This window comes from Emydura macquarii, unplaced genomic scaffold (assembly GCF_026122565.2).
Source record: "Emydura macquarii macquarii isolate MOO-44397 ecotype Brisbane River unplaced genomic scaffold, CSIRO-AGI_Emac_v2 contig_1110, whole genome shotgun sequence".
NCBI classification, from domain to species: domain Eukaryota; kingdom Metazoa; phylum Chordata; order Testudines; family Chelidae; genus Emydura; species Emydura macquarii.
Genome location: NW_027131247.1, coordinates 483,340 through 509,951, shown reverse-complemented (window position 1 = coordinate 509,951; position 26,612 = coordinate 483,340). Strand labels below are relative to the sequence as shown.

Genomic DNA, 26,612 nt, shown 5'->3' with positions numbered 1-26,612 from the left:
GAGTTCCAACAGCTGTTTTATTAAACTAAATATTTATTCTTAAACTGCACACACAGCATAAAGTCCATTGTTATCACATGCTACTTTGTGCACTGTGGGCCAAACTCTCTGCTGGTTTAATTCACTATATCCAGAAAATTGGTGGAGTTAAACCAGCCGAGAATGTGGCCCGTAATACCTCCCACTATGTACTTACGTTGCCTTACTTGATACTCAGTTGTAGTTAGGCTATACATGCTTATAACTACAGAAAGATCTGGAAGAGTAAGACAGATCTGAAATTTTTCAAATGAATCCCAGCTCCTCAAAAATGATCACTCAGGACTACTCTGAGCATGGATTTCCAACACTGGTTTTCTCATTTGGGTCCTATGATGTCTGCTGTGCTGCCCCAAACCCTGCCTACTGATGTGAAGGGCTCTGCTCGCAACAGACCTGCTCTGATTCCACTATAGATGGGGTGGTTTAGAGGCAGAATTTTAGGGGTTATGTACTGCTTACTCACCGTGAAGACTACTGCTATGGAAGCTTCCTGCATGGCTTTGGCTCATGAAGTGAGATGAGGCATGTGCAGCAGGCAATCAACTCCTGAAAGCTGGGGGAACTGTTCCAGCCATGAGCTCAAGTAGTGACCATATAACTTTGTAGAAGCAGGCAGAGGAAAACAGAATCGCTAGCACCCAAATCATCTGCTCAGGCTGGGTACTAGAAACACGTGGATGTTTTGCTCTTGAAAAGCATGACTGACACATTTCAGTTTCAAAAAGCCCACTTTTTCCCTTCCCATAGTTTCTAAATGCTTGTAAAACTGACGTGTTCTGTCCTGTCACATTTCTTCTCACCCAGAAATACTATATTAAGGAAGGACCTATTGCAAATTTAAACAGATTAATAATCTGGATAACATTTAGTTATAAAAAAGTGCATTAGGGTCCTCAGCTATCATGGCTGATAAGGATCTTCTAAAATGCTTTTTGTAAAAGGAATTATTTTCTTAGCAGTCGATTCACACCTGTAACTAATCGTATTTGACTTTGCTGCCATTGTCTACACCAGCGGTTCTCACTCCCCGGTGGTACTTACGGGGAGGCTGGGTGGTACGCGAGCCGTACCGCGCCGCCAAATCCGCCGCCGGAAGTGCCCTCCCGCGTGAAACCTTGCCGCCAAAAATGGGCAAACGGCGGAAGGGTTTCGGCGGCAGGCATTGTGTCTTCTATGTACGCCACCGCAAGTCTCTCCCCACCACCGCGAAACCCCGCCGCAAATCCCTCCCGCCGGGAAACCCCGCCGCAAGTCCCCTCCCTTTTTTTCCCCGAGTGGTACTCGGGTCGGGTACAGTCAGGTCAAGTGGTACTTGACCTGACTGTACCTGGCCCGAGTGGTACTCGGGGAAAAAAAGGTTGAGAACCACTGGTCTACACAATGCTTGGAAGAAAGTGAGCACCATTCACAAAAGGAGTTAATATTATTATATTTAATAACTGGGTATAATCAACAACAAACATTTGAAGTGACCAAGTTAACTTAACTCATATACAGTGATCAAGGATAAATAAACAAATAATTTACTTCTTAAAAATAAACTCTATATCTCAGAGCTTCAGAATATGATTGCAAGTCATTCCAAAAGCCCATAAGGCAGAATGGAGAAAATATGTTATACATATACTTTATAAAATGCACAACTTTCTGTAGAGTTTATTCTAAACAATTACACTTTGATCCCCTCCCCCTTTTATTCTAAAGACTTTGTATGTGAAACAGAAATGGACAAATCACTGTTAAAAATGCCTTTTTCATGTGTTTCTTAATCATGTTATGAAGTCTACAGAAGAAGGAACAAGAAAGTAGGCCATGTAGTAAGCCACTGGAAAAGGCAATGTATTATCTTTAAACAGGGGGGAGGGACATCTAAAATGATGAAAAATTAACTATTTTTCTAAAGTAGAGAATAACAACTTTTGTTCTTCCTCGGGACCTGGTTAAGTTATACACACCCGCAGGAAAACCTTGTTATTTCGAGACACATCAATGCTGTTAGCTCAGGTAGAGTTTGCTTCTTTCTCCACTCCATCATCATCATCAACAACCTAAAACCAAAATCCAAGAGAGTTGTTTAAATAATCATTTTCAACTTTGCTTTTCTAGGATTACACAAGAGCTCAAGACAGACATATAAGCCTAAATGACAACATTTATTATTCAGACACAGTGAAATACATTGAACCTGATTTTAAGAGGTTCTTAATTCCCACTGGAATCAATTGGAATAGCAATTGTTCAGCACCATTGTATGATGATGGTCATTTCAATCAAAATGACATGAGGAGGTTTGACTGAAGTAAGAAGAAGGTTGTGTAATGCTAAGGGGCAGACCAAGTGGTTACTAAAGTAATGAGAACATTCACTAACACATACCAGATGTTTAATTAGTGAACGTATCTAAATTTGCATTTTTGCAGACACAGGCTTGTTTTAGTACATATTGAGCAAAACTTTGTTCCTAGTTTATTATATCTATCAGAAGAAAGTCCCAAAAACACCAAGATAATGTTCACTGGCAAAAACAAAATGCTTTTTCCAAGAAATTTCCAGTGATAAAATCCACCTCATGTTCCTGAGACTAGAGCTAAAGCAATACATTTGAAATTAAGTCAATAAAAAAGGAAAACTAATAACTGTCATATGTTGTGTTATGGGAACAAAACAAACACGACAACATTTAGAATATAAAGTACAAATGCACTGAGGAGGAAAAATCAAAACAACTGTAACCCTGCTAGGAAACAAAACGCATTGGGCTTTTTTCCCTCGCCTTACTGGAACAAAGACTCAATCTGCCAAACCATGCTAGAAGAAGGTGGATTCTAGAGATTTATAGTCTGACTACTCTCCCCGTCTAATTAATTGATTTATTTTAAAAGTTTTCCCATTCAAGGTTGATCTGTGTTTCCAGACCCATGCTGGGTTTGTAGCTTCTAAGAATGGATTTTGCAGGAAGCAGAGGCATTTAAAAATGTTCAAACCCTATGGAAATAAAGTTTTTTTCAGTAAATGGGGGGGTCCACATACCTGTTCCACACCTTCTACTTCTGGAATATAGAATTGTAACATGTTCTGTATCCCATTCTTCAGCGTTATGATCGAACTGGGACAGCTAGTGCATGAACCCTGTAACTTTAACTGTACAATCCCATCTTCAAAGCCTTTATATATGACATCACCCCCATCTTCCTGAACAGTCGGCCTGAGGAAAGAGAATATTTATTATAATAATAGAAAATATTACTGCAGGCAATTTTTGTTCTAAAAATGTGTAAGAGTCCATTTAATGCTCATGAATGATTGAGTTCTAGGAACTGAAGCCCCTTCTTTATACACAAACTGGTCCAACATAGGCAATGGCAGGGCAAGCTTCTCCTTAGAGCGCCCCAGGTCAACATGCCCCAACGCTGACTTGGAGGAACCTGATTTCTATCTCCAAAGCCCATTTATTCCTTGACCTATGAGGAAATGTACCAACTTTGATGAGTTTTGTGACTGGGAGCTGTCTGAGATCACTCCCAACCCACTTCATGTAGAACTAATAGTTAGCGATCTGATAGTATCAACTGTTGGGAACTCTTGACCTGGGCTAGTGACAGAGGTAAAGGCTCTACAACTTCACAGTCATCCAGTCTCATACAAACTTTAAGAATTCCATCATGTGTTCTACTAGTAAAAAACCCAGCAAATATTTAGTGAAGGAAGAGAACAAGAGTCAGTTTTAACTGGTATTTTTGTAATTGGCAGGTCAATATGGAAAGAGAGAACTAGAAGCTTGTAAAATATTTATCTGGATTTTTACAACCGAAAACAACTGAGTAATCACATTTCTTTATATTATACAAACTACCAAGACAACTAAGTCACAACTAATTCCCATGATAAACAGCCTCCTTTTCCACCCCCATAACAACATCCTGAAACTTTCCAACAACCACAGATTTTAATTGTCTCCAATTCACTCTCCTCTACAGTCTCTCTGTATTATATTAAGGTAGAATCCTCAGAAAGCTGAAGAACTGGAGGATTTTCCTTCCTGAAAGTGTCTGTGTATTAGAGTTTGTTGCAAACTGAATGCAGTAATACAGGGAATAATTATGATATATTCTAGAGACTATTGAATGTTGTTGAGCTTTGTATATTCTGTATGGAAGAGAACAACAAAGTACTTATGGGCCTGATCTGGTAAGTTGATGAGGCACTCAGCATCTCACAGGATTGGGCCCCAGAGCTAATGACATTTCCCCAATCTAGTCTCTTGTCACAAATAACAAATGACCAACTTTGTAACTGCATCTCCATAGCAACGTTTTTCCAGATACCAAGCTAAAAAGTGTCATGTTACTTAAAAAGAAGCTCTTTATACTAATTTCCAGAATAACACTTGAGAACTTCACCTCTGCTGGAATAATTTAGGATTTGGCCACATTTATTAGCACCAGCATCAACAACTTTCTTTAACAAATCACCTCAATTCTTGAAAGCCAGAGCATCTGATTGAGAATTCATTCCTCCCTTATTTACAGACAAGTTTTTAACACATTACAGCACAATTCCAGTCTTCCCTGCTTCCTCTCCTGAGTGTGGCTGGCTCATATCAACTGACTCAGGCTTGCGAGTTCAGGCTACAGGGCTGTAAAATTGTGGTGTAGATGTTCGGGCTTGGGCTGTAGCCAGAACTCTCCTGGTCCGAATGTCTACACCACGAAGCCCAAGCTCCTTGAGTCTGTGTCAGCTGACCCAGGCCAGCCACAGGTGTTTAACTGCAGTGTAGACATAACCCCCATAGGTTTCCGATTTCTCTGCTTATGTTTTTGATGTTCTTTAGTGTAAACAATGAATGCTCTGCATGTATCAGGGTGGTTATACAGAGCTCCTGAAAGCTATTCAGTAATGATATTGACACAAGTAACAACACAGACTAGGCAACTGGTCTGGTCAACAGCCTTCTGGCCAACTGAAAAAAAGAACAAACAATTTGAACAGAACTTCTGTGGAATATAAAAGAAGCAACTCTGAATTTTACGGCTAATGTACCATAGGGGGTTCATAACCCATGAAAGAAGAGCTTACTTAATGCTGTCTTTCAAATCATTACTATATATCAGAGTTTCCCTCACATTTTTTTTTTGCGGAGTCACCCCCATGTCCCATACACACCTCCCTTTTTCTAAGCCATGTGGGGAAGGGTTCCCCGTGTCACAGTTTCAGGGCAACTGCACCTGTGTTCCCCACTCGTGGTCCCTCCAGGGGACCCACTCTAGACTCCTAGCTCTTCAGCAATCACCCCTCTGGGGCAGAGAGACTGCTTCTCACTCCCCTCCTGCCCAGGGGATTATTAAGACCGCGCAGTTCCCTGCCTACACTGTGATATCCCCTGCAAACCAGACTGCCTAGACGCCAAGTATCTGCACCTGGCTTTCTTTCCAGAGGCTGTGACCAGTGTATTGCCCACAATTATAAGTTGCTACACAGCTTTTTCTAAGCAAGCACATTTATTAAGGTGAAAGCATTACAGAGAAAACGTTAACAACAATAAAATAACCTGCATGCATGCTAAAAGCCTTACCAGAAGTCACCCCCCAACTCCAACCTCAGGCTCCAGTAGGTGATCAGTCTTTCAAAACCCCAATTTGTTTTTCCCTGTGGTTACAAGTTCATAGCAGTTCTGATTCAGACCAGAACCCAGGCTGCACAGTTCAGCTATTTCTTTACACAGTTTAGATCTTTGAGCTCCAGTATCCGTGAACCCATTCCTCAGGTTTTAACCTCAAAGGCTTGTTTTTTGTATAACTGAAGGTTGGGAATTTGCATTAACCTCTCCCTAGGTATTCCCCAAGAAATCCACTTCACACTTCTTGTTCCCAAAAGCCAATTTCCATCCAGCACATTTTCAATATATTCCTCTGAACACCCAAGCGTCACATCCCATCTCCCTCCTAGAAAGATTATACACCATCCCAGTCCACAATAATACATCACATTTGCATTTAATACAATGGACTCCAAAGATACTTAAATTTCAGTCCATATGGTCTCCCAAGGATATGCAAAAGATTGCCATGTGTGTCACACCTGGTACCTGCGGGGCCTGTTGGGGAGAGGAAGTACTCACCACGTAACAGTTGAGGAAGCCTTGTGCTCTCTGCAGCAATTGGGTCTCAGTTACCAGGACTTGGTTCCCTGCCCGGCTCCATGACCCCACTCAGGGGAAGCAGATGGGGCTGATCTGAAGGGCTAGGATCAGGAGGGGAGCAAAAGGCTGCACCTATTGAGTACTGGCCCCATTCACTTCCCCTGAGCAGGCTGTCTGGCAGGGGAAGGAGACAGGGCTCTTAGCTTTGGGGTTGCGCCGAAAGGCCAGGATCAAGCTGTGTGTGGCCGGTGGAAGAGGGTGCCAGTCCTCCTGGAATGCAGCCTTCAACTCCCCATTTGCAGAGCTCCCACCAGCTGCTCCTGCTAGTTGGTGGCTGCAGCTGCAGCAGTGGGGGAATAAGACAGGCAAGGAGCCTAGTCCCAGCAGGCAAGACCACCCGCTCAGAGCCCTGTGTGCTTCCCCTTGCCAGACAAAGCCCCATCTAGACCCCAGCCCTTCAGCCGTGCCCCATAGATCCTCTGCCCCCTTGATAAATCTTGGAAAGCCCCCTCTGGGCAAGGAGTGGGGGGTGCACCGTACTTTGAAAACTTCCATATATACACAATACATAGATCCTCCTCTCTATTTCTCTTCCTCTTCTTTGAGAGACGAGTTTACTATCACTGTATCTCAGCTCAAAGATAACCCCTACAATTTATTTCTTTTATAAGAGCTTTCGGAATGCAACATTTTTAGAAAGTATAAATAAAAAAAGCCCAAGTTAGTGCATTTTCTGAAGAAATGCAAATTAATTCCATTCACTTACACCACATGTAAGTGATTGCTATAGGAATGTGTGATTTGTGAAAGAAGCCACTGTTGGTAACAAGAGGACTTCTGAAATACATTAGGCATTTCCCCACATCCACATGTCTATATTCTTATTTGCTTCTGTTCACTCTGGGAGGTAGTTAAAGAACTGTCACAGGGAGCTGACCCCTGTAAATGAAGCAGGTACAGTGCCCCCGTGCAGCCAGAACAGGTGCTCCCAATTTGGTCATTTAAGAGCATAGGAACAGCACAGTTCAAGGAGAGAGAGACCACTCAGGACACTAGAGGTCTCTGGGAAAAGCCTCAAAGAGCAGAAAGCTCACTGCAGGCCCTCCCCAGAAAGAGGGACAAATTATCAAAGAGCCAGTGCTGGCTGGCTAACCTTCCAGAGCCAGTGCTGGGAGACTGAAAGAGCCAATGGAGGGGATAGCTTTCACATGCCAAAGCCAGTGCCGGGAGGCTGAAAAGAGCAGAGCATTAGGGAGCCAATGGAGAGACTAGTCAGTTGTATTTCCTGAGCCATAGAGGGCTGGAAGCTGAGAGCAGAAGAGGGAGATGCTGCTGGCTCTTACAGCCAGAAAGCTGAAGCCAGAGAGGTTTGCGCTGGAGAGCAAGGGCATGGTGAGGGATGCCAGGGCTGTATTTGATGTATTGTCTGGATTATGGTGTTGGGATTTATGGGGGTGGGATTTTCTTTTGTAATAAATTAACCCCAAGGGGCTATTTGCACTCAAATATGCTTCGGACTACTTCAGGGGACTATGAAGGAAGGAAACTGAGGCAGATATGCCTGTCATGCTGCAGCCGAGGGGTGCTCCAGGAGGGGCTGCCCTATGACAAGAACTGAAAAACATCTCTTAACTGCTTATGTCTAAAGACTGTATTACTGACTACCAGATTCTAAATTCGAGCTGTGTCAAATCCAAATATAATCGCTGTAAAAATATAGGGATAAAAGTTGATTGACGCTAAGATCACCAGATGACTTCTGTCAGTGAACTTCTGAGATATCAATTTGAGATGGCACAGAGTTTACTCTACTCTACTAAACATGAAATGTTAAATGATTTGAAATTCGTATGAGACCAACAAGAAGTGAGAAACAGAGATGAATAAATGAAGGGAAAAACAGAATGTTCACCACAAAATTGAATATCTTCCACATTATTTTTATTATTACTAGAGATTTAGACTGCAGTAGCATCTAAAGCTATAACCAGGTTGGCCCAATGAATTCATTTTAAAACACACACTAAACTGTGGGCTGCAGGATTCTGCAGTCTTCTAAAATCATCTGGAAAAGTGCAGTGTGAATTGAAGGGGTCAGTTTGTTTCAGTCAGAACCTTCCCTGCACTGGACACTGTTCAGCAGAAAGCTGTTTTTCCACAGAGAATCTTGAGGCACACTTTTCAAATAGAGACAACACGAACAACTCTGGCCTGTCTGTGCACCAAGCTGAAATATGCCATATGCTGCACATTTAATTGGTGTAATCCTAAAAATATTCAGAAATGCATCATTCTGAAATAATCCAAAATATATCTACTATGTGACAATGCTTTAAACTAGCAATGTTTAAAGTTACCTTATTCTAGAATCCAGAAGTTCCTTAATCATTAATACAACTTCATCGTCATCTTCTGAGGCAGCTTTAGGGGAAAAACACATGCAAATAAAAACGTTGACAGAGCCTTATTATGATTAATAATACTGTGGTAAAATACTTGTAAAAATAATAATATTTTTCCATGATTAAGTAGTACCAGCAATACACCACCAAAGGACGATTCTGACAGCTAAACTCACAGGTTAAGTCTAAGCTTGTGTATCTTACAGCAAGTACATTGCACCTTTTTAGATTCTCCTCAATGCTCTCTCTCACACATGCACAAGCATAACCACGGTTTTTCTCAAAGCATTGAGAAGCCCTCTTGACAGATGAAGCTGGCGTTATTTCACATGCAGAGGATGGGATACAGATGTGGGCTAACACAGGCTGCCCTGTATTTCAACCTATTCTTCTCTTTGTTTCCTCAGCATGTAAGTTACACAAACGTAGATTTCCTCTACATCAACATGTCACCTCTCAATTAGGTCCAAAAGCTCTTTCTATAGAATCAGCCATGAATCAGAGGACAAGAATGGGGAAAAAATGGAGGCTCCTCAGGGTTTCGGTGCACAGTTCTCCCCCACCTACTGTTTATTAGAGATATGTAAATTGTCTCCAAATGGCCATCAATTGTGAAGCTGATTAGAGTATCAAGACCTATATTAGTTGCTTGACTGACCAATTGTCTTAGTAACCTTCATTAAAGCATTTTTACTTTTATTTAAAAGACAAATAGCTACTGTTTCCAGCTACAGAACTGAAAAGTAGTTAGAAGCTAGTTCTTTAGAAGCATCTTTTCAGTGGAACTGAAACCTATAAACCTCAAAATTCCTAAATTACTTAACAGAAGTCATTATTTCAAAATGACACTACCGGCAGTTCTCTGGATAACATATTGAAAGAACAGCTGAAAGCAACAGATGGGCTACCACCACACCTTAACAAAGGCACAGTTTCCCTCCAGCTCAGCTTAGCAACTCTTTTCTGAATTCTTGTTGTAAAATTATTGCAATTTTACAATTAATCCATTAACAATGGGCATTTCAAAGCTTTACAAAGGAGACTAGTGATCTCTATAGTGAGCTTGTAAAAAACAGACTCTGTAGCAACCTCCAATGTTTTTGTGTACACAGAAACCCAACCGCTTTTTAAAAACAAATGTTTCAAACAAAAAAGGCTGGAACAACCTTGGCCAAATCCTTTGCTGGTGTAAAATCAGTGTGGCGCCACAGGAAGTTGGATGCTTTTCTAAAAGATATGCTCTCGGAATTATTTAGGGGTAGTTCTACAACCTGTGTTACACAGTAGGTCAGACTAAATGTTCACCATCATCCCATCTGGCCTTCCAATCTATGTATCCATAGAATTTGGCCCCGCCATGGCACTAGCTGGGAATCTGGCCCCATATTCATGGTCAGACAACTGCTTTAAACTGTTTGTGTGTTATTAATTTACCTGGAACTTATGCAGACCGCTGAATCATTTGTGTGCTAATTTGAGCCATTTTAAACTGTTTATTCTTTTCTCACGTTTTCTGTGAGGCAAGTTCATTTCCTCTGGACGTGATATATCAAACACATCAACTTAAGAGAGAACAAAGACCACACAAAGGCATAAGCCAGTCTTGAAGAGTTCCATTTACCTGTGTCTGTGCGAGGCGCCTCTTCAGTAATTACAGGTAAACCAGAGGCAAAAAAATCCATTATGGTTGCATAAATATCTGGTTTCAATAAATTCCAATCCAAATCTTCATTTATCTATAAAAATTTTAAGAAAAACCATATAGAGAGTTTCTGCCTCATTGCAAAGATAAATCTTATACAGCAGCCTTTTCCCATCTTAAAGACACCTTGCTGGGCATTCAGGCCTGAAATTTACATTTTATTCAACCGTTTTATCAAATCCAACATAAAATAGAAAAGTTTTCATAAAATGATATTTAAAATACTCAGTAGAGGTTTTGTTGTTTGGATTTAAGCATTTCCCTGCAATGTTTGCAAGCTAACGGCTGTATAAAATATTAGTGTATAAAAACAAACAACTGAAGATGAAAAGAAACTAAAATCACAGATGTTTTGCTCAGATTTATTTCTACCAACAAACTGTTTTTGACGCCTGTTTATATTTTGGCTACGTGTTCTATTATTGACATCCCGTGTGCTGGCCATTAAATGGCATAGCGACTGTACAGTATTTATGCAGCTATGGATATATTACACAATACTTCCTGGGTTGAGTGAACTCCTCTGAAACTCAGATGAATAAGCTTTGCCGCTGGGAGGCAAAGGGGGGACTTTGAGGCAATATGTAAAGCGCTTGCTTGCATTTATTTGTACCACTGTCCTTTTTGGGATTGACTTTCACCTTCGAGTATTCGTGATTTGTTCTATTATCAAGCCTAAAAGTATATGAACTTTAATACTACTTAATATTTCATGGAACTTCTCTTTTAGCTCAAGTAGTAAAGGACTATTTCTGGAGCAGATGTTTCCAAGCTCGATACACAATGCCATGCGCATGCTATATCAGAGAACAATGATGCCTTTATGGTCGCTCATTTGGACTCCCAAGATCTATTCCTGGCCCAGCCATTAGCTCACTATATATGGCTATAGACCACTTACTTAGCCTACGTATGCCACAGTAAGCATGCATGTCTATAAAATGTGAGGCTTTTTTATTCAAATATGGAGGAAAAGGGCTACAGAAGGGCAAAATGTTATACTAAAAAATTACTCCTCTGACTTCTAGCATTTCGATTAGAACTGAAAAAATGCTGAGCAGCTACAACAATTCATCTCAAGGGAAACTGTGATGTTCAGCAGCTCTGAAAATCAGACTCAAAAGATAATATTCACACAAGCTGGAACTAAAGCACAGTGTGCCTTCACAGCTTTATGGTAATTTATTTTACTTTGTACAGAGATGATGTTGAAGAACTAAATTAAATCCCTGTAGTGAATATTTTGAGGACATTCTAAGGGAAGGTAAGATTTCTAGTGTACATTATGCAAGCCAGGGAAGGATCTGCAAGGAGGCTGTCCCTTTCATCTCTCCCTGCAGACTGGACAAGCCTCAGTTCATATTTAGAGCATTAGAACCTCTTTTCCGCTTACCTTTGTGACTGTGATGAAGTCAGGCCCAAAGAAGACACTTTTAACTCCTTCAATCCTGAACAACTGCCTGCAAAAGAAAGTTAACCATAGAAAAACTAAGTCTGCAATCACAAACAACACTAAATTAAAAGTTTCTATCAATCATGTTCTACTCGGTTTTTTGCTTTTCACAAGAATACATTTCTAGAAGGAAATAATCACATAATAAAATCATTAAAGGAGATTGGCAAAGGATTCTTCTACAGTTTAAGTGTTTTTATTCTTCACCCAGAGCCATGGAATTCTGCAGCTTGGCATAAGTAGAAAACACCATATCGTGGAGTGCCATACTGAACATGCAGCATGCTAATTTTTCCACTTAAGTATGAAAGAGTAAATGCTCATCTCTCTAGCTCTTCTTTGAAGCCAAAAGGGTATTCTTTATCCAGCAAACTACTGGATCAGCATCAAGAATGACAGATACACCAACATTCTTGGCAGGCATCTGTGGAAGGACAGGGACTCTTCTTTAGAATATTAGACTAGGTTGCTGAAAACTTTTAAATATAATCAATCTTACTAAAAGCTGTTCTAAATTTTGTTTCTTCCATAGAGACTCACCCAAAATGAACTGAATTTGGAATCTGGTGGCACTTGGTGTTCGGAGAAATAATGTATCAGTGCGCAACGTTTTAACAAGCCAGCTCAATGTGTAAGGAATCTTCACATCTTTATTCATTGTTATAGTATACGAATGACTCGGCAGCAATGTTGGTGAATTTGAAGTTGCAGTTACTCAGAAAGCAAGGGCACCAGACTTTATCAAAATGTCTGTTTCACTTAATTTTACTACCTTTAGTTGCTTAGTGCAATTAAAACACGGACTATTAAACTTCTAAAATTAAAGATAAAGAATGATCTAAGCTTGATACTTCATTCCTCACTACTTTGTGTATAGTACTTAAACAATTATCAAACAAATTCAGACCAACACCCTAAAACTTTAGAAATAGACAGGAAACAAGAACACACTTTGTTTACAAACTATTTTAATTATAAAATAATAGAATGAGAGTTTTAAATGCAATCTCAACAAATGCTTAGTTTTGCTTTCTACGGCCACAGGAATCAATGATTTCAAATATATACAACCTTAATACCTAGACCACAGATTAAATTACTGTCTGTTGTCACCCAGGGGATATGATAAAGAATAACTAGAACAACCAGAAGTTAAATCTGGCATTTTTACACAAAACACTGCAGGTAACCCTAATCCTGAAAACAGAAGGTATACATTTTCCGTAATCTGAATAGCTGAAAATAGCTGAATAGGGGAAAACTATACAGCTCAAGATGGACAAATTAGACACTTTACCACAGGTAGAAATATGTATGGCAAAGGATGATTAGGAGAGGAACTTTCCTACGCATATAACAAAAACTATTAAATATTAAAAATGTAGTTTGTGCGTTGTGTGTTTTTTAAAATGTCATCACAACCTAATTTGCTTGACAGACTAATGGTCCCAAAATTATACTTTAAAAAAGGTTTTGGAGTTGCACAAGCACTTCAAATCATCTAAGGGTAACACAGTTGACATTATTTCCTTGGAAGATTTGTATTCCCATGCCAAAGCAAATGGGCATCCCAAAAACAAAGCCTGAGATTTTAATGGCAGTGCATAAACACTTTACTCTTATTATGCCAAAGGGAAAGGGCAATATTAAACACACAATGCCAAATGTGAGTATTCCTTGTACTTTCTAAATATGTACAGTTCTTGGTCTCATATTCATTTGCAGACATTTTACAACAAAATCATTTCCCCCCCATTATTTGTATTTCTGCAATCTAATGTAATTTGCTTTATACACATCCTGGTATTTCAGCACTCTGATAATGGGATCTTGGATTGTAAATCATCTCTGTTGGATGCACTGAAGTACCTTTCAGACTGGATTTGTTGTTTTATACATATGGTTATTTATACTACCTTTGAGTTAAAGAGCTTAATTTGAAAAGTTTGTTTGTTTGGTTACAAATCAACTATAGAAAAATAGAAATATTATAGCAATACATTGGATAATGTTACATTTCCCAGAGAGAGGATTACATGAGGCTGCTTTCACTTGTGTGCAGTATTTCCATCAACACATACAAGAGCAAATTAAACTATGATTTTGGGAAGGCATTTCCACATCTCACCCTCTCTGCTTTCCCCAGAAAGCAAGTGTGCATCAGTTCTGCAATACATTTCATCACCAGCAACAGATGACACCCTCCCATCCATCCCATCCCCTACTTTCAGATAGACCTTTAATGGTGCCCCAGCCCTTTTTCACCCAATGAAAATATAGCAAAGTATTAGGTGGAAAATAAGCTGTAGTAATGGTTCACAGTCCAAGTGGATTGAAATTTATTAATCCTAATAACTTTCACTATGGACAATCCAGATCATGTTATCCATGGCGCTGAGGGCCTCTGCAGAAGATTATACATGAATAAAACTAGAAAAAAGGGTTCACCAAAAAACTGAGTAATTTTAATTTTTCCACTGTACTGTCTGTAACACACCCACGTTTTAAAGGAAGTAAAAACTCAGTGGCTTCAAAGCTAACGTTAATAGTGTCAGTACTACTGTGCCAAAATTAGTAAGTTGTTTCAGTTTCACATACAACATTTACGGATGCTTCCTTAGGTTGCCTGTCTCATTAAATTGTGAGATGGCATGACTTTAATGTGACTAGTAGCGGAAAGACTACTCACATGAGTAATTTCGGCACACAGGGATGAACAACAATATTTTGCCTTCTCAGGACTAATTAATTCTATCACAGTTTGATTCAGAACAATGAAATCAATTACTAAGCACTTAGTTACTACACTGACATGCACAGTATATAAAAATCTTGACAGATTACTTTGGCCATCTCTAGGCATTCAATCTCCTTTATAAGAAAAGAAGCATCCTCAATGGAAATGCAGCTAATCTGCACTTTACCATTCAGCTGCATTTAAAATGACAGTTGTATATACATATGTTTCAGTAACTAACACATATGGTCCCTTGAATAAATTATGTAATGCTTTAACACACCTCGCTAAAGGTGAGCAAAACGCTGCAGCTGGTGTGGAAAAATCCATGGTCCTCGACTCCAGCACTTGTCTTCCTGGAATAAACTTCAAACTATTTGGATTTGGAGTGTCCTGAGTCTGAATAAACATGGATCTTACTGAAAAAAGAAAGAAGGAAATAAATGTTTAAAATATAAGTGACTTAAATAGGAGTAACTGAAAAACTGCTTATTTAGTCAGGCAGGGTTTTGTTTGCAGAACACACATACTTATCAAAAACAGAGGATTGGGGAATACTGAAATTTAAAAAACATGGCTCAATGAGTTCCACCAACATACCCGTATTAACATGAAGATCAACAAATTCAGTCACTAAATTTTAGATACAGATGAAAAGGTGAAGGAAGCCAGGCCCCAGTTAGTTCTAATCTCAGTTTTATTCCCTGTGCAATTTGCTGCTCACATCTCTCTGTAAATATGAACAGAGCTAATACTCTCCACATCCTCTTTCAGAGGCTCTCTTTTTAATATCCACACTAACATGAGATTTGTGCCTCTTCTCTATTCTGTTCAGGTTTTTATTCTGTGCTCCCTGAGCATTGTGCGGTATCTCCGCTCCAGCATCATCACCTTCCTGTTAAGAACACTCCTTGATAGATTTACTAGCTTTCTGTTGTAGATATTCTAATGTTATGTTTTTGTTCCTTTTCCAGCTTTATCAAAAAGGAAAAATTATCACAGAAAATAACTGTAAAAAATGAACACACAGCCTGGTAAGAAGCATTTGTGGCATCTTGGTCTAAAGAAGAAATTGCAGTAATCTGGAAACCTGCATAGGCTTTCAGAGCAAGCACAACATTATTTTTAACCACCCACACTATCATCTGAATGGACAACTCAGCCAATCTATTTACAGCGCCTCTGATATTGAGCTTATTGATTTTCAACAAGCATTTTGTATTAACAATTGATATCAAAATCATTTATAAAAGCTGGTAAGCACATACCCAAAATTTATGAAAGAAGTATTTCGTAGTTTGCTCAGATTATATTCATTATTTGAATAGGATTTTGCTGGATTAACCAAACTTTATTACAAGAAACATTACACACTTTTACCCAAGGATATCAAAGTACTTTGCAAATGTTATTTAAGATTTATAATGGACCTGTGCAGCAGGTATTACGATAATCATTTTACAGTTGGGAAATCTGAAGTACAGGGAGATTAAAGGACACATGATGTCACACAAAGTAAAAAGCAGTTAGATATAAAACCCTACTTCCTTGTTCTCTACACTAACTACTAGATCACACCCCTGTCCCTTCACTATCATATTTCATTGCATGATTAGGGTTCTCAAACCAGCACATCATCCTCAGTAAAGTGAAACTGACTTTTTTTTTTTTTAATTAGAAAAGCCTAGGAAGTAATATGTATAAATTCTGAGTAAATAATATTTGGGAAGGAAGCTTATTTAACTTTAGAAACATATATGGCTTAGAGAGAATTTTTATTTTATTTTTAAAACAACAACAACAAACAAAAAAAGAGTTGAAACTTTCACTTCCTAAACAGCAATTTCAATCATAACTCCTAGTATTAGATGACAAATCAGACTATTTATAAATCAGCAAATTCCCACTGTAAGTATATAACACGGCAACAATTCATTTGACTTTAACCCACACCATCACCACACACACAAGCTCTTAAGTTCTGAGAGAAAGAATAAAACAAGCTGCTCAATGCTAACATTCTAGAGAGAGTCCTGATTTAGCAACTAAAAGCCATTCTCTATTTTGTCATGCAACTCAATCCACAAGGACTAAAAACATCTCCCTGATTAGAATGGCAATGGAAGCCACCTCCAATGTGACAATAGCCTACAGCGATGGAACTGGATGGTGTCAACTGAATATGCCCTGAAAATTTACTGACTTCTCCACTGCAAAGGACAACTGACAGCAACTCTACAGTCAAATGACTAGCAACCCCAAAGGCCAAGAACACAAAAGGATACATCATTCCCTCACAAAAGTATTGATGAAGATAGCTATTGTACCCAGGATCTTCTGAAGCTGGGAAAACAGATTATTTTCAAAATCAATGTGTCTTTACCATTAATCAAACCAGAACTCCTTGTATATACTGTGAATATCCAAGCTTATTATCATGTACAGTGTGTAAGTAGCATCATGCACACAAAATAGCCAAATTGCTTCATTCAATTATCTGACCAATATGCCATGTAATTTCTTCTGTTCTATCATTTATTGAAAGTGAAAAATAAATATGGATAAAAGGCACAGAATGTAAAGGACATTTGCGTAAGTAGATCAGCATGCAGCTGACTAGAGCGCTCTGAGTCAACCAGTCAACTGCTTGATTAAATCTGAATTTACAAAAAATTGAATTATGAGTTGGGTAGGTCTGGGGCCCTCTGGAATCCACATCAAAAAGCAGTTGCTGCAACGGGAACGGAAAGACTCATTTAAATAATATTTCTACTTGTGTTTGGTTCTATACAACAGGCACCTGCACAATTAAAAATGTGTGTGTGTATATATATATATATATACTATATACTCCGCATATATATATATATACATATATATATATATATATATCTTTCTCCGCATCATAGAGGAGTTGTTGTTGACTCCAATAGGCAGGTGCAGAAGCTGGATCTACAATTGTCAGAAGCACAAAAGGCCACTGAATCTTTTTTTGCTGAGGACAGTGTCTTATGAAATACTGTAGCAGCAGATACAGAAAACTGGAGTTCCAGCCTTTGCTTTTTCAGTTTACATTTGCAGATACTATTAATTTCACATGCATGTGTGAGAATTGTAGTGTTAGTGAAAGGTAATGGATGGATAGAACTGGCTTTTGAAGTCATCTATCCACACCCAGGTACAGTGTTGGCAGTGGCAGTTCAAACCTCCCTGGGTTGCCCTTCCAACACCCCTCAAATCTGTCCTAAAGGAGGAGACCTCTCCATCACCCAGTGATCCTTAGCCTCTCTCCTGAAACTGCTTAATGGCTAGTACCAAATATGATGAACTTGTGTTACAGACCCCTTTCTGTGACCAAACTAACTTTATACAGGTCACTGAAGAGACATCAGAAGCCAGTCACTTTTTATCACTACAAACACTGGGTTTGAATCAGCAATCCAAAGGTGAAAATCTGTACATCTTATTACCAATTCCATGCGCCACCTAATGGTTAAACTACAAGTTTTAGAAGCTGAAGTACTTTTCAGACAAACTAATGTTAGAGGTTAATTTCTATGTTAATACTAAAAACTGCAAAATTGTAATTTCAGTCCATTTTAATTTCTCAGTGCCTTAATAGTGTTAGGCAAATTAAAAGAGAATTGGAAAACAAGCCTAACAAATGGCAGATGGGAAGAGCAAAATCATTTCAAGCCCCAAATCTCCCCAATACCTACAATAAATCATACAACCCAGAATTAAAACAAAACCTTTTAAAATTTCTGCACCAAAGATGGCCAGAGATGTACAGAATATATTCAGGAGCAGAATGCAAGAATCACAAGCTGTGACGGTAAAGGCCTACCTCCACCCTTGCAAGATTATAGTTTGGAATGGTCAGCAGTTCCAGTCTTGCTGATTTCAGTTGCTGAACAGGACACAGGATTGCAGGAGGTCTCTTAGAGTGATCTTACACTAAGGACTTAAAATAATAATACAAAGCAGAAATAGAGAGCTTTACATCTCCAAAGCTCTTTCCAAGCCTCAACAACCAAAGGAAACATTTCCATTATTATACTAGAGAGGGAAACTGAGGTGGAAAGTGTAACTGACTTACAGAAGGTCATACAAAGACCAGAACGTGAAATGAAGTCTCTGAGTCCTGGTTCTAAATTCTGACTGCACATTTTAACTACTTCTCCATTAACAAAAGTCACCCCGAATACTGCATATATCTGAAGTTTCAGTAAAACGGAGAGTTTATTCTTTCACCATCTTCTTGAGCCATATCTCATGAGAGCTTTACTTACTCACTTAATGACAAAAATTACGTTTACCTGTATTATGTAGTACTGTGGATGGAAGAAACGGTTTCCTTTGTGTGAATTGGCAGAGAGGGTGTTTAGTTGTCAAGTTGAAGTCTTTTAATGTCATGAGACAGCACCTGAAGAAAGACACAGGTTTTACCAACAACATCTCAATTAAGAATTTCGTTTTTCTAGTCTCTCAAGGAAAGAGAATTTTACATGAACCTAATACAGGATTTCAGCAAGTTGCTTAACCAGTTTCCTCCCTCTCAAAAGAGGTGGAGAACAGGTAATCTAGAGTAGCGATCAACTACAGGCTTATTTTCCCCTCCATTCCGCATAGCTGTTGAGCGAGAAGGGAAAATGGGGTTTCAATCCTTTCTCCCTAGATTTCCAGGTGGCCAAATAACCATCACACAGCAATCATCTAGATTTAAAATTCACCAGGGCACTGCTGTGGAGAAAGGACAAAAGCTCCATTAACTATACATACTGATTCATGTAACAGAGTGTCAACGGAGCTATTCATATCCATCAGTGGGAGACTATGGCCCTGGAGTGGAACCAGGCCAGCTACAACAGAAAATTCTTGTCTAAGCTCGTCAGGTAAAGGACGCCAGCCACCTGTTGAGACACACAAACCTCGAGCGGACAAAACAATGAAGAATATACTGGAAAGAACAAATCAGAAGAGGCTGAAGGATGGACTAAACTGATTTTAAAAAGTGCAGGCACATATTTGCACTTCTGATTATCATGACTACATGGGTAATAAACAGGGATAGACAACTGTTCATTTTCACATGGAAATTCCTGATTTGTACACAGCCAATATAATCCCCTGTACAAACTTGGCATGAACATACACACCATTTGAAAATGTGAGCTAAGACTCCTACTGGCCAAGAATCTTCAGACAGGGATGTCACAATTACATATTGGGACAGATATCTTTATCGGTGACCGACCAACACCGGGAATCATTACAGCAAAAACATTTTGAGATCTAGTCTAGATTTCGTTCTTCATGCTGCTTTGCTTCCCTGTCTCTGGTGTGGACAACGAACACAAACGAAGTCAGTTTCACATTTACAGTCGGTTTCGCTGTCAGGATCTCCACAGCAGGTTTTCGGTTGGTTTGTTTTTTAAACACACAACTGTTGCCTGAGTTTATCTACACAACCTAAGCAGCTGAGCTAAATGTGAGTGACACGGGTCCTCGTCACCCTCTCCTCCTTGCAGAGCAAACCCGGCCCAGCCTGCCTGGGACAGGTCACGGGGGGGACACACAGACCGGGCAGCTGAACCCAGGGCTAGCAGCACCGCAGGTCAGTCTCACCGTGTGTCCGTCCCCCGCACCGAGCTGAAGGGTAAAGCCCCTGCCGCCTCCCCTGTCCCATCTCGTTCACCCCCCGCCCCGCCCTGCCCCGCGTGGGGGGGACCAGCCCGCGACCCCCTCAGCGCCCGGCCCGCGGGGGGGGGGCAGTGAGGGGCTGACCCCCGGTGGGTGGGGGGAGGGGTTAGCCGCGGGGGGGGGGAGGCCACGGGGGGTCCCCTTCCGCCGCCCCAGCGGCAGGGCAGGGCTGACCCCCTCCGCGGCGGGGACCGCGCCCAGGCCAGCAGGCGCCCGGCCGGGGGGAGGGAGCGGGGGGGGGGGTCACCTACCGGCCGCCCAGCCCCGCCGCCGCCCGCAGCCAGCGCGCCGCCGCCGCCATCTTGGCCACCCCCCGAAACGGCTGCGGCGGCGGCGGCGCGCGAGGAGCTGCTCGGGACACGCGCTGGGCGGGGCCTGCCGGCTCCAGGACCCCTCCGCGCGAGGGGGGGCGTGACCCCGCCCAAGCGCCTGCTGAGGAAGGAGTCGGAGGCGCGGCGAGGGCGGCCTCTGCCGGCCGCAGGAGGGAACTGCAACTGTGCCCAGCACTCTGGGCCCCCCCCTTCCGTTTGCACCTCAGAGGGGGGCATCCCACTGCTGCTGCTGCTGCAAAAGGAAAACCCCCAAAATCCGCCTTCCGCCGGCCCCCAGGTGCACCCCGCAGCGCCCAGCAGCAGCCGGCTCGCAGACGTTTGCAAGCCCTACTGCGTTAAAGAAAGGCGGCAGGATTTTAGACCCTGGGTAACGGAGGGGATGAAAGCTCGTTGGCAATGCAGGCTGCACACCGCTAGGAGCTGGTTGCAATATTGCCAACCCTCCTCCGACACTCAGACACACACCCCCCCTCCCCCCGCAGCAGGGGGTTATTGAAAAGTGCGGGTTTTTAAACATCCAGACACGTGTTGGGGTCCTTTTTATTTACCTTCTAGAGTCTGTGCCCTTAGGGTTTATACTTCTCCAGCTCTGAGGAGCACTAGAAATGTACTTTAAAAAAAATGAAAACCTAACGTTGGGTAGTCACCTCAGTCCACCTGCTCTGCCTTTAAAAGAACCCATCCAATCCCCTCACTTTTGATAAGCCCTGAATTAAATACACTGGGAGGCCTGTAGCACTTTAACGACTAACAAATTTAATTGCTACAAGCATAAGCTTACATGGGTTACAGCCCACAAATGCTTATGCCTGCAGAAATTAAATTAGTCAGTCTTTCAAGTGCTACAGAGCTCTCATCATTTTTGCTGTATACAGACGAACCCGGCTACCCCTCTGGAACTTTTCACTGAATTAAATATTTCGGTTACAACAGCACCCATAGACGCCAGCCATGATCAGGGTTCCACTGGGCTAAGGCTCAGTTGTAGAGAATTGACCATTTGTTGCCTGACTCTTGCTTGACACACATTGTTTCAATATGATCAGTGGCCATTTTAGAAATTGCTGCTCTCCACCTCTCTGTATTTCACACTGCCCTCTCTTAAAAACGGAGACAGTAATAGTTACCTGCTTTATCCTTTGCACTGCAGGAGCCTCTAAGAACCCAGCCCCATTGTGCTAGCCTAGACTTTATAGTAAAAAGACACAGCCATTGTCCTAGAGCACATACAACCTATGGATAAGAAACGACACGAGGCGGCTACCACAACTAGCTATAACACAACTGTAAGGATGGTTAAGCACTGGAACAAATTGCCTAGGAAGATTGTAGAATCTCTGTCTTTGCAGATTTTTAAGAATAGGTTAGACAAACACCTGTTAGGGCTGTTTTAGATAATACTTAATTCTGCCTAGGGTCATCTAATCCAGTCCCCTGCATTATCAAGGGCCCAATAAGTCTTGGGTAACAATGAAATGATTGGGTACCCTGTGAAAGGGACAGTTGCCAGGATCTAATATTAGTAAAATGCTTTGAGATTCTCAGTGGAAAGATGCAGAGTATTTCATATTATAGTTCAGAGAGGCTTCTTCGAGTCCTGTAGATAGTAGCAGTGAAGTTTGTGTTTGTTTTGAATCTGACTCCTTCCTGCATGGAGGAGATATTGCTTAAGGCACGAACAAGGCGCTGCCCTCCATAGTTCATGCAATTTTTTGGAGTGAGATGTTAAATAGTCAATAGGCCTGGCTTAAGCTTAGAAGCCCTCCCAATTAAACACACGTTACTCCTTGAAAATTTCTCTGCTGAACTACAGTAGTAGTTGACATCCCACATTTTTCGTGCTATAGCTATCACCTCTGGTTTAGAGGGACTGGTAAGAAATAGTGTATCTATAGTGCATAATCCAAAATGGAGTCAGTTCTATAGATTCCATATGATGTTGGGTAAATGATTACATCAAGTTTCTTTGTGAGAAGATCTGCTGGGAAAGACACATATTAGTGATAAAAACAGAGAGGACAATAGGCTGTTAGACTTTAACATGCCCTTTAACTTCCAAGTTCTGCTTGGGCCTCCAATTTAGCAAAGCACTTACACACACACTTACAGTTAAGTTTCTGATGCTGTGTGAGTGCAGATTAGCTGAAAGCCCTGATGTCTGTATTTATACAGCCCTGGCTCGGGCAACTCAAGATCCCTTTAAAGTGACACAGGGCATCCATTGTGTGATCCTACTCAGAGAGGCTATGCCCGTTTGATTTTCCTGGTCCAAAATCTAGAATTCTACCCCTCTCTTTGGTATTTCTAGAGGCACCTGTAACCTTGGTTGCGAGCAGCATGGTACACTTGAGTATGCAGAAATTCAACCCTCCTGAAGGTTTCCTTCACACCAGAGCGACAAAAGAGACTGTTTAAAACGGAACGCTTCGTATCCAGCCCAGCGAAGGTTTCATACTAACAAGAAGGAACACAGAGCAGGGAAGGTGCATTTTAATCAGATAAGGTTTTTAATAAAATGTACATAAGTTTACAACTAACATTTCTTCATCAAGACTATCAAACATAGATGAATCACGCCTGGAGTGCAACAGCATTGCTCCAAAAGTCTGCAAGTCAGAGGTATTTTCAACACCACTCCGATTTCACCCCAATAAAAAACTGGGATTGGAATGAAGCTCTGGTTTTACAATATGCAGTCTAAAGTCGCATACAGATTGTATTCCAGTTAGCTGAGAACATGGACATCTCCAGCTCAGGCTTTCTGCTCCATAAGAAAGACTCCACTGTCTTTCTGCATGTGACAGTAAGAGTTTCTTTCACTGTCTTGGACAATGCTTAGCAGAGTCTGCCTCATTCAGATCCATTGAATGTTTCCAGATTGGGCTTCCTCACCCAGAACATAATCTACTGTCCCTATAACTGCATAAGATTATTAATCCCTTTTTCTATTTTCTCTTTCTTTTGAGGAGAGGGGAGTAATCAGTGACTACCCCTCTAATTTCACAGATGACAAGTCTAGTTTTATTGTAACAGTAGAGTATTTACAGTACACATACCACAAAAACTAAAGGCCGTGGTTTATCAGCATCACCACCACAGCAGAGCATAATTCAGGAATGTGTTTCAAAAACAGAATAAGGTTACACGGTGAAAATACTTAGAGTAAAAATACTTCGGAGTCTTTGGGCGTCCTGCAGAGGCCTTGATTTAACACCATTCAAAAAAAATGAAAAACCCACACAACTCTCCAACATGACAGTCTTTGGTGGAAGCTGAGTTAATGTAACTGACTACCACTTTGGAGTGATTGAAAGTCTCACAGTTATAAAGAGCCCACTCAGTATAACTTGCTATATTAAAGATAACTGAAAACATGCCCCACTACTGGGTTTCAGGATTGCTTACATAGGTTTCTTGCAAGTTGAGGATCTTCTGTTTGCTCCATGCATACTGTTGATTGCAGATTGAGTGCACACTGGCTCCAAGAGAATAAGATTGTAAAGTCAGCACTTATCACATATACCATAGTACTGAGAGGGTTGGAAAGGAAAGCAGACGCAATTACGAGTCTTGGAAATACAGCAATACGATACAGAAGATGCAGGCCAATACTAACGCAGCTGGCACCATGGCTATGATCATTATAAAAACGCAATGGGAGCGAGACGCACGGAGCCAAGCTGATTGCCTTGCTTGAATCTGTGTGTGCAGAAGCTCTGATTTATCCTTTCCAACGGAAAGGGTGTAGCCAACCTCAAATTGAAACTGGCAGTGAGCTGGGAAATGAAGCCACCACAGCACAGTTGAGATTGTCACAGGGCTGATTAGTAATTGTCTACACAGCAGTTTGAAAGGATATTTGAGATCTTTCTGTGCTGTGAATGCATTTGGGACGGGACTAGCTATGGAGACAACCAGGAGAAATTTTATGATTTGTGGCCCCAAGTATGTATATGTATGTGTATATATAAGCCCTCAGCCACCAGAAGGGGTGGAGTGGGAGAAGAATCAGAACAAAAATGGCCTCCCCTCATCCTGCTGCTGCCACGAAGGAAGGAGTTCTCCTCTTTCCTGGAAAGGAAAACTGAGACAGCCAATGAGTTGCAGAGCTTACAGCTAGCTCCTTGCACTGCTGATTGCTTAAAGGCCAACCATGAAGCTCACCAAGGCCCTGTTTTGTGCAGGTGGGCTCCTAAACCATTGACCTTGATGGGACCCCATGTAGGCACTATCTGCATGGATCCAATTACAAGACTGGAAGGGGTACTATTTTCAAAAGCACCCTAGCAGCTTAGGAGCCTAAGCCCCTTGAAATTCAATGGGTCTTGGTTGCTTTTGAAAAGGGACCTTTAATATTTTTGGCCCGGGCTAAAACTCTAAACCAATTGCTGTCATTTTACTGGCTACTGGGAAGAGGCAGAAATAGAAATTCATTATTAACTATTAATAGAACATTTAAAAAAAATGTTATGCTTATGTCCAGAAAAGTGATTCAAATCGTTGCATTGCGACTGTGCGTTGTTCTGTCTAGTGGACAGTAAAAAAAGTCAAAACCTTACGAAATCAGTGTTGCCAAAAACCCCAGAAGCTCCATGGTACATTCCGCCAAGTGCATTAAAACTGTGATATCTAGATGATGTAGGGAGATCACAACTCCATATTTAATTGATCAGGTTGAGGTTGTTATGATGGCAACTTGAGAGTGGGAAGAAAAATTAGTTGATTCAGAAAAAAAAAATCAAACTAATAGGCGATGCAATTTTCAGAGTTTTCTGATCATAACCAAAGTTCCAGTAGTTGGTAGATGGAGCAAAATGAACTCATCTGAATCGACTGCTCCTGTACATAGTTAAACTATGCATTTGTTGGGTTTGCTAGCAGGATTGTTAGTTTCTTGGGTACGATTAAATTGCTTTTCATAAAAAGTGCTCGAGGAATGAGATGTAAACTGCCAACACCCTGGTTGGAAAATTCAATCCTTAAGACATCTGAATAAAGAAATTAATTGAGGAAAATACTCTTGGATGTCATAACTACTGTACATTTCCCATTCTCCCTTTCTATCCTGCCTGGCAGTGTAGGATAGCTCGATCTGAATTACCTATAACTCCTGTCTTCATTACTGACACCAATTGGTAAGAAAGAAGCAAGGAGCTGGATCCTAGCAGGAGTGTGAAGGATTTGTTAATACTTTTCCATCAATATTTTTCACAAAAAGTCAAGCATTCCAAGTAACAGACCTTATCTACAGCAATAGAGTTCAGCAGTAACTTTTTCAAGTAAAAAAATATGACGCACCCATAAAAGAGAACCTAGGTTTGGGAATCCAGTTATCAGAGGTAATGCATCCAGTTCTCATCTCATTTATGCTAGTGTAACTAATTACTTCCATGGAGAGACTCCTCATTTACATCAGATTCATTCCCATAGTATATAGGTCTCTCTTTCCTTCCACCACCTCCCCACGTGAAGCTAACAAGTTAGGGCTAAGTTCTGTCTCCAGGTTTCTACAAATGACCGTAACAGCTCATCTGTATTCCTTGTATTTCACAGTTTGACATCACACATGTTCCTGGTGTTCCTCATTCATCCAATCCAGCAGTAACCGGTTTGATAAGTTATTAAAAAAAGAAACTAACCACACACACAAACTATATCCTCGGTTTAGTTGGGAAAAAATGCTATTTCAAAGAAACTCATCTACAGTACTTCTGTTCTCTAGGATGGCTGATAGCGTCCGCTTAGGAAAAGCCAAACTGCCACCACACAGCTATGAAATCTAACTTGAAACACAACAGACAGGCAGTAGGAAGTTGCCCAGCTTTTAAAAAGGAGGCTGTAAATTACCTGAGCTAGAGAAACCACATCACTGACTACCAGCAATCTATGCTCCTTATTTTCAAGTATTCTTCCCTCTCCTACCTGAGGTATTAAGCACATCAGGTCAAGTTCTTTACCCTTGGTTACATTCATCCAGCCCCACTGAAGTCAGAGCTGCACCAGTCCGCCAGCAAAATGTGGCTCATCTCATTGTCATTCTGACTGCAATATGGTAAAGAGAATTTGGATTGGGCGGGGGAAAAGGTCCAGTGCAGTGAGTGA

The 26,612-nt window shown here is 41.0% G+C and overlaps 1 protein-coding gene across 2 annotated transcripts; it reads right to left on the bottom strand.

Annotated features, from left to right (window-relative positions):
• Positions 1-1,459: 1,459 nt before the first annotated feature.
• NFU1 (NFU1 iron-sulfur cluster scaffold) lies at positions 1,460-20,551 on the bottom strand. 2 transcript variants are annotated; one of them, XM_067545828.1, is made up of 8 exons: positions 20,430-20,551; positions 18,795-18,901; positions 14,759-14,894; positions 11,679-11,745; positions 10,205-10,319; positions 8,539-8,602; positions 3,073-3,247; positions 1,460-2,090 (listed from the first exon to the last, which is right to left on the bottom strand). In XM_067545828.1, exons 1-8 carry the CDS (start codon positions 20,477-20,479, stop codon positions 2,043-2,045), a joined length of 762 nt encoding a protein of 253 aa, XP_067401929.1. In that variant the 5' UTR covers positions 20,480-20,551; the 3' UTR covers positions 1,460-2,042. The 2 variants fall into 2 exon arrangements, with proteins under 2 accessions (XP_067401929.1, XP_067401930.1); XM_067545829.1 differs by lacking the exon at positions 20,430-20,551 and adding an exon at positions 20,104-20,168.
• Between the last annotated feature and the right edge of the window lie 6,061 nt (positions 20,552-26,612).

Bases quoted from the DNA above. Each gene is read 5' to 3' on its own strand.
- NFU1 (XM_067545828.1), bottom strand. From the start codon at position 20,479: ATGGCGGCGGCGGCGCGCTGGCTGCGGGCGGCGGCGGGGCTGGGCGGC. The intron at 18,902-20,429 runs GTAGGTGACCCC...GTCTTTCTTCAG, and splicing joins GCGGCGGGGCTGGGCGGCCG to GTGCTGTCTCATGACATTAA. The intron at 2,091-3,072 runs GTATGTGGACCC...TTTTGGTTTTAG, and splicing joins AAGTAGAAGGTGTGGAACAG to GTTGTTGATGATGATGATGG.